The sequence below is a fragment of the Oncorhynchus mykiss genome, chromosome 2 (assembly GCF_057628025.1).
Source record: "Oncorhynchus mykiss isolate SJ-2025 chromosome 2, ASM5762802v1, whole genome shotgun sequence".
Classification (NCBI taxonomy): domain Eukaryota; kingdom Metazoa; phylum Chordata; class Actinopteri; order Salmoniformes; family Salmonidae; genus Oncorhynchus; species Oncorhynchus mykiss.
The window spans coordinates 89466830-89473391 of record NC_143023.1 but is presented as its reverse complement, the minus strand read 5'-3'; the positions used below and the strand labels follow the sequence as shown (position 1 = coordinate 89473391).

At 43.2% G+C, this 6562-nt stretch overlaps 2 protein-coding genes across 3 annotated transcripts; one reads left to right on the top strand and one right to left on the bottom strand.

The window, feature by feature from the left end:
- Window positions 1-270: 270 nt before the first annotated feature.
- On the top strand, window positions 271-4156 carry hsd17b2 (hydroxysteroid 17-beta dehydrogenase 2). Of its 2 annotated transcripts, XM_021576291.3 has the most exons (5): window positions 271-746; window positions 996-1208; window positions 2493-2678; window positions 2962-3099; window positions 3336-4156. In XM_021576291.3, exons 1-5 carry the CDS (start codon window positions 470-472, stop codon window positions 3695-3697), a joined length of 1176 nt encoding a protein of 391 aa, XP_021431966.1. In that variant the 5' UTR covers window positions 271-469; the 3' UTR covers window positions 3698-4156. The 2 variants fall into 2 exon arrangements, with proteins under 2 accessions (XP_021431966.1, XP_021431984.1); XM_021576309.3 differs by lacking the exon at window positions 2493-2678.
- mphosph6 (M-phase phosphoprotein 6) lies at window positions 3931-5769 on the bottom strand. The gene is made up of 5 exons (XM_021576322.3): window positions 5501-5769; window positions 4923-5035; window positions 4631-4721; window positions 4421-4521; window positions 3931-4332 (listed from the first exon to the last, which is right to left on the bottom strand). Exons 1-5 carry the CDS (start codon window positions 5546-5548, stop codon window positions 4203-4205), a joined length of 483 nt encoding a protein of 160 aa, XP_021431997.3. The 5' UTR covers window positions 5549-5769; the 3' UTR covers window positions 3931-4202.
- Window positions 5770-6562: the final 793 nt, after the last annotated feature.

Here is a 6562-nt window from a genome sequence, read left to right as displayed (position 1 = left end):
AGGTGAGTATAAATAACTCCATTATCAGTGGTGAGTGAACTGGAACAGACACACCTGCTGATGTTATGATAAGAACAGGACAGTAGGCTTTTGCTGTTATCACACATCTGGGATGTATTCACCAGAAACCAAACTAGCAAATGGGCCAAGAAGAGGAGGGGCTCACCCAAACTTGTCCAATAAGAAACTAATGAATACACCCCCGATGTCTGGTTTAGAACAGGTTTCATTCAGAGCCATGCCTGTTTCCACATGTACTAATGTAACAGTACTGTTGATTGGCGGTGTCGGCTGGCAGTGACCGAGGGGTGGGGTTAATGTTTCTTTAAAGGTTACAGGGTTTTTCAGTTGAGGATACACTTGATATGCACATGTCAAAGAGCCAAGGGGATATCCAACAAAGGGGACAGGATATTGATACCTCTGATATCAGGAAAGAAAGAGCAAGACCAACCTGCCAGTGGATAGAATGGAGAGTGTTGACATTGAATTCTGGTATTTCTCTTCTCTGTATACAATAGTTACAGCCCTATACATTGGGGCAATTATAACTAAGGCGAGAGGGAGTCATGATAGGGAATACTGGACCTTTGCACTTTTGGCTCTTGGGGGGCCTCTGTGCTTTTTGGCCCTTCCAGGCTACCGCAGTCTGCTCTTTCTGACCTGCAGCCTCTGGTTGTGCTATGTGGTTCTGGGCAGACGAGTGGACATGCTGACGATGCATGGAAGAGCTGTGCTGATTACAGGTAGGTGATGTGGGTATATGGGTGCCATACACTGACACTATCATACCAACCATTGTCAATCAAACATGACTGATACTGGTCTACTCATAACATAGTCATGATGGGGGCCAATTAAATCTTCTGTACAATGTTATTGAATGTGGTTTCAATACTGCTGAGTACTTTGTGTACTCATGAATGAAGTGCAAGTGAACATTGGAACAGTATGCTCTGGTGTCCCATTTATTTGTTTCTCTTCAACATGAACAGGTTGTGATACAGGTTTTGGTCATGCCCTAGCGAGAAGGATTAGTGACTTGGGAGTGACTGTGTTTGCTGGGGTTCTGGATGAGACCAGCCCAGGAGCAGTGGAGCTGAAGAGACTGGGGTCTGAGGGGCTACAAGTCCTTCAGCTAGATGTGACAGACGCTGCGCAGATAGAGCGGGCTCACCACTACATTTGCACTCAGGTTGGGGACGCAGGTAACGTGTTGTTCACTACAAGAACTATAAGGCACTGAGGACACATAAGGTGCATTTCCACTAAGGATTTACCCCAGTGTTGAACCCAAAAGGCAGACTTTTCTGTTTCCATCGATGCGTGCCAGCACCCATGTCTCACTGGGCCATGGCTCCGGCAAACTGGCTCTGACGTGGAACCGAGGCAATGCCCACTCAGTGGCCAGTTTATTAGATACACCACCCAGTTCACGAAAATGGTTTGATCCTACAGGCAGTAAGTCAAATGGCCATGGCTTGCTATATAAAGCAGGCAGACAGGCATCGAGGCATTCAGTTACTCTTCAATTGAACGTTACAATGGGCAAAATGAGTGACCTAAGCGACTTTGAGCGTGGTATGATCGTCGGTGCCAGGCACGCCAGTTCCAGAATCTCAAACGGCAAGCCTCCTGGGCTTTTCACGCACGAGTGTCTAGGGTTTAATGAGAATGGTGCGACATACAAAAAATATCTAGTCAGTGGCAGTCTTGTGGGCAAAAACAGCTAGTTGATGAGAGGTCAAAGGAGAAAGGCTAGAATTGTGCAAGCTTATACGTGGGCCACAAACAGGCAAATAACGGTGCAGTACAACAGTGGTGTGCAGAACAGCATCTCGTAACGCACAACTCGTAACGCACAACCACACTGGGTTCCACTCCCAGCTAAAAATAAGAAGCAGCAGCAATAGTGGGCACGTGATCACCAACACTGGGCAATTGAGGAGTGGAAAAACATTGCCTGGTCATGATGAATCCTGGTTCTTGTTGCATCATTCTGATGGCAGACTCCATTGCCCTATCCTACCTGGTGGCGGTGGTGTAGGGAATGTTTTCCTGGCACACGCTAGGTCCCTTGATACCAATTAAGCAACGCTTGAACGCCACAGCGTATCTGGATATTGTTGTTGACCAGATGCATCCCTTCATGGCTACAGGCCACTGACTGTACGTAACAATGGCTAACTGAACTTTAACACCTTCTCACAAAGAAAGTCTTGCATGATGCAGAGGTTGTTAATCTGCCCGCCACAAGTCTTTAGTGTCAGACTCCTAATGGAAACACCATAACATTAGAGCTTACATTAACATAAAACACCGGTGACGCACTAGTTTGGGGGTAAGTCTCAGTGGAAAAGCACCAATAGATGTCATTGGAAAAGGCACCAAACTTAACATATAAGGACAAAGAAGTGATCCTTTTCTGATCAAAATAATGCTATAATGCACATGACATGGAATGTCTCAAGTTCACACTCCCTTTGACTCAGGTCTTTGGGGGATTGTGAATAATGCGGGAGTCCTGGGCTATGTGGCAGATGGAGAGATTCTTCCTGTGAGAGTATACAGGAACTGCTTGGCAGTGAACTTCCTTGCTGCAGTAGAGGTCTCTCAGGTGTTTCTTCCACTGCTCCGACACTCCAGGGGCAGGCTAGTCAACGTCTGCAGTATGGCAGGTAACATATCTGGACTGGTTATTGTCAAAACAAAAGGGTTAGGATTGACCTTGAGCAGTCACTCGCAAGTTATACTGGCTACTATCCCACTTATGACACCAATGCAACTTCAAAGCAAGTACAGTTGGCCAAGAACCCCCACTACTACTCAGACAGCCTTTATTAGGTGAGGAAACTGTAAATATAACTAATCTTCTATCCGTAGCCAGCTTGACTTGCAACTCTGTGCTCAAGGTTAATCCTATCCCTTTCCTGATGATAAACCTAAAATCTGTTTGTGCAGGTGATGTGCCCGTTCCTGGGTTTGTGGCCTATGGAGCATCCAAAGCAGCCCTGAACACCTTCTCTGGAGTGATGAGACTAGAGTTGGCCAGATGGGGCGTCAATGTATCCACAATTCAACCTGCAGGCTTCAAGACAAGTATGTATAATAAATAATGATTATTCAGTTATGAGTTTAAAATGAAAATGCTATGACCTGAGACAGCGAAGAAGTTCAGTACCGTTCTTCAGCACTCTTAGTTGGGGAAATGTACCCTCTACTGCTGTTTAGTTTGTGTATTGCTAAGTCTACTGTACCTTTCAATAAATTGTTTTCCCCCTTTTGATTTACTTAATCAAAAAACAGACTTGTCTATCATTTGGTTGAAAACGCAGATATTTTCGGTAGCAGTGATGACTGGAGCCGTTACCAAGAGGAGATCTTCACCTCTCTATCCCAGGATGTCCGGAAGGACTACGGCGAGGCCTACATCTCCTCGCTCCAGGCACGCTTTGCCAAGATGGCCGTCATGTCCTCAGAGGACCTGCGTCCCGTGCTAGATGACATGTGCCACGCCCTAATGTCAGTGGCTCCCAGACCCGTCTACACCCCTGGCCAGTCAGCCTGGCTCATTCCCTGCCTCCACCGCCTCTGCCCCACACGGTTCTATGACATGATTATTACAAGTCTGTTTCAGTTCAATAGCAGTCTGCCAGCTGGGCTCCAGGCAGGAGCCTCAGTGGGTTCGAAGACTTGATAACATGTGAGATAACTGATATGTGATGTCGGGCTATTCTTTCCCAAGGTTGTTTACGGGAATGCTTCCATAGATTAGTATCTCTCCATCTTCCCTCATGCTTGGTTGGCAGAGAAATGTGACTGTTGGCTTTGTACTTTTTTGGCAGCTTCATAAGCAAGGCTATTGAAAACCCTTGTTATTGTTTGAATGTAGTATGTTTTTGTCAATTTCTCACAAAACAAGACACCACATTGGGTAACAGTTTTAATTCAACTATACCCTGGTCCATGGTACAAGGATGTGGGCTTCATTTCCTGTGTTCATAACCCTCAATGCATCTTGAAGAAATGTACTTTTAAAAAGAGGATATATAACATCCATTCAACTTTAAAATATATGTCTAACATCTTTGGAAGTTACCTACGGATCATGAAAACACAGCAGTAAAAATAAAATAAAAATTGTTGCACATAAAAACATTGTACAGTCCTGACATACTTCATTTAAATAAAAAGGCATCCCCTCAGTCCTGAGGCTTCAAAAAAGCTACTTTTTTGTGTGTCTCAGTTGCGTTTTGATTAACATCCTCAATTGCAGACCTCTCCCGCTTCTTAGCAAACTTCTTCTTCATGCTTCCCACTAAGCTCTCGTACCTACAAGGTAGAGAGAAAAGTTAATCAGACGGCGATGTAACAAATCAGTTTGAAATCTCGTCAAAATAAATCTTGAGTTGTTTCCTACCTTCTAGCCATGTCTTCATCTGTGATATCAGTCTCCATTCTGCTAATTTCCTCCTCTTCCAACTCTTCCTCATTTGGAGCATTCATGATGATCATTAGTTTCTGGATGGAGAAAATAGATTTACACCAATGAAACAGTCACATCACATGTAAATGTATCCAATCTTACTTTGATAAACCTTAAAAGGTGTGATTGTAAATTAATAAGTACCTCTACTTCTGTATTGAACCCCTTGAATGACATTCGTCCATACTTCAGGTCTTCACAAGGCCCAAAACTTCTTTCTTCTATGATGAAATTCCTAACCAAAGACAGGAAGAACAATATAAAATATGCCAACATTTGAGCCGAGGACACTAGAGAGAAGACTGTCATTATCTTTAATGTCCGATGGTATGTTGCTGGACATTAGAAAAGGATGGCAGTTCTGTGTCCTCAAACTAGTCTACATCCTTATGTAATTACTCCAATATGTGCAGGTGGACAGTGAAAGGGGTCATACTCTTTAGCTTTGAGTTCTGGCAGGTCCAGATACCAATGCTCATCACTGATGATCCTCCTCTCCTCTTCTTCCAGTTGCTTCTTTGTATCTGCATCCAGGCCTCTTTGCATGAACTAGTAGACAGAATGGCAATTGTAGAAGTACAGTACAAGATGTGCAGGACCTTCTACACTGCATCAGAGTTGCTGAGACATTGCTGAGTAAATTCAACAGGGTGTCTTATGAATCACTTACAAATGAAATGTTATTGGAGAGAACCCATAGCCATAGGTCTGAACTAGCTAAACAACAAGATTAATCTAGTTAATTTACGAAAAGTATGTTGACAAAGATGTCCCAGCTGACAAACCAAGCAAGTTAGCCAACAAAGCTAGCCTGGTTGCTCAAGCCAAGTTAGCTAGGTTACTTGGCTAGCTAGCTAGATCGGATACGGTTTTAGTTGGATGCCACTTTTACCATCCATCAACAGTTGGAGGATCAAACCGTCTCTGAGGTTTAGCAACGTGCCTACTAGCAGGGGCAACATTCCTAGCGGCTAGTATGATAACTAACTATTGTAGTTAGCATGCATTTCTTACCTTCATACGCAAGAGGTTTTTGGAGAGTTTCGCGTTGTCATTCGCCATTTCAGTTGGAGATTCTGGTAACGTTACTGTTGACACTAAACTATATGTCCGTCTTCTGAGTGACTGCAATAAGGTTTGTTTTTCAGTAAGCTGTGACTTTGAATCCTAAATGTTCCACGAGCTCGTTTCCACGCCGTGTGGTATAATACTCAGACTCGACCAATCGATCGAAGATTCATCTCTCTGCAGCTCTCAGATTGGAGAGGAAGTTACCACTAGACACTGTTCTACGATCATTTTTACATGTTACTCCCTCACGGTAAAGGGTAGGATTTGGGATTTGGGATGAGGGATGTGGATTTCAGTGGTTATTATTACTGATTTAAAAACTATATTTAACCACCTAAATAATTGTATTGGCACAGCCAAAAACAGATATGAATAAATAGTAGTGGAAATATTCAATAACATCAAATGTAATAGATAGATAAAATACTGGCTGAAGTCTATTTTGTTTATATTTTAAGCAGATGTATTGTTTTCCTGCAGCTTCAGTGATGTTAAAGCTCAGTTGGTAGAGTATGGCTCTTGCAGCGCCAGGGTTGTGGGTATGACTCCCACGGGGTACCAGTACAGGGAAAAAGCACAAAAGTATATCCACTCACAACTGTAAGTCTGCTAAATGACTATAATGTACATTTTGGAAACGCACCTACCTCAAGTCTACTGAGTTGTCTGGACGGGATACAGCTTTTGTCAAAATTGACTTTTCGTAGCAGGTTTAGGAGAACAGGATAATTAGGTTAAGGTTAGTTAAAGGGTTAGGGTTAGCTAAAATGCATAAACATTTTTTTTTGATCAGTCTACCTCCAAGAGTGGCGTTTGAGCAGAGAAGAAGAGGAAGGTTCGGATCCAGAAGAAGGCAGAGGTGGTTGATCAGTTTGAATGAAACAGCATGTCGAGTACATTTGGTGAAGACAAATGTTCTGAATGGACAACAGTTATATCGAAAACTGGTACAAAAAGGAAATTGTCTAAAATTGGAGTGGAGGATACGTGTGTAAATTATAATGA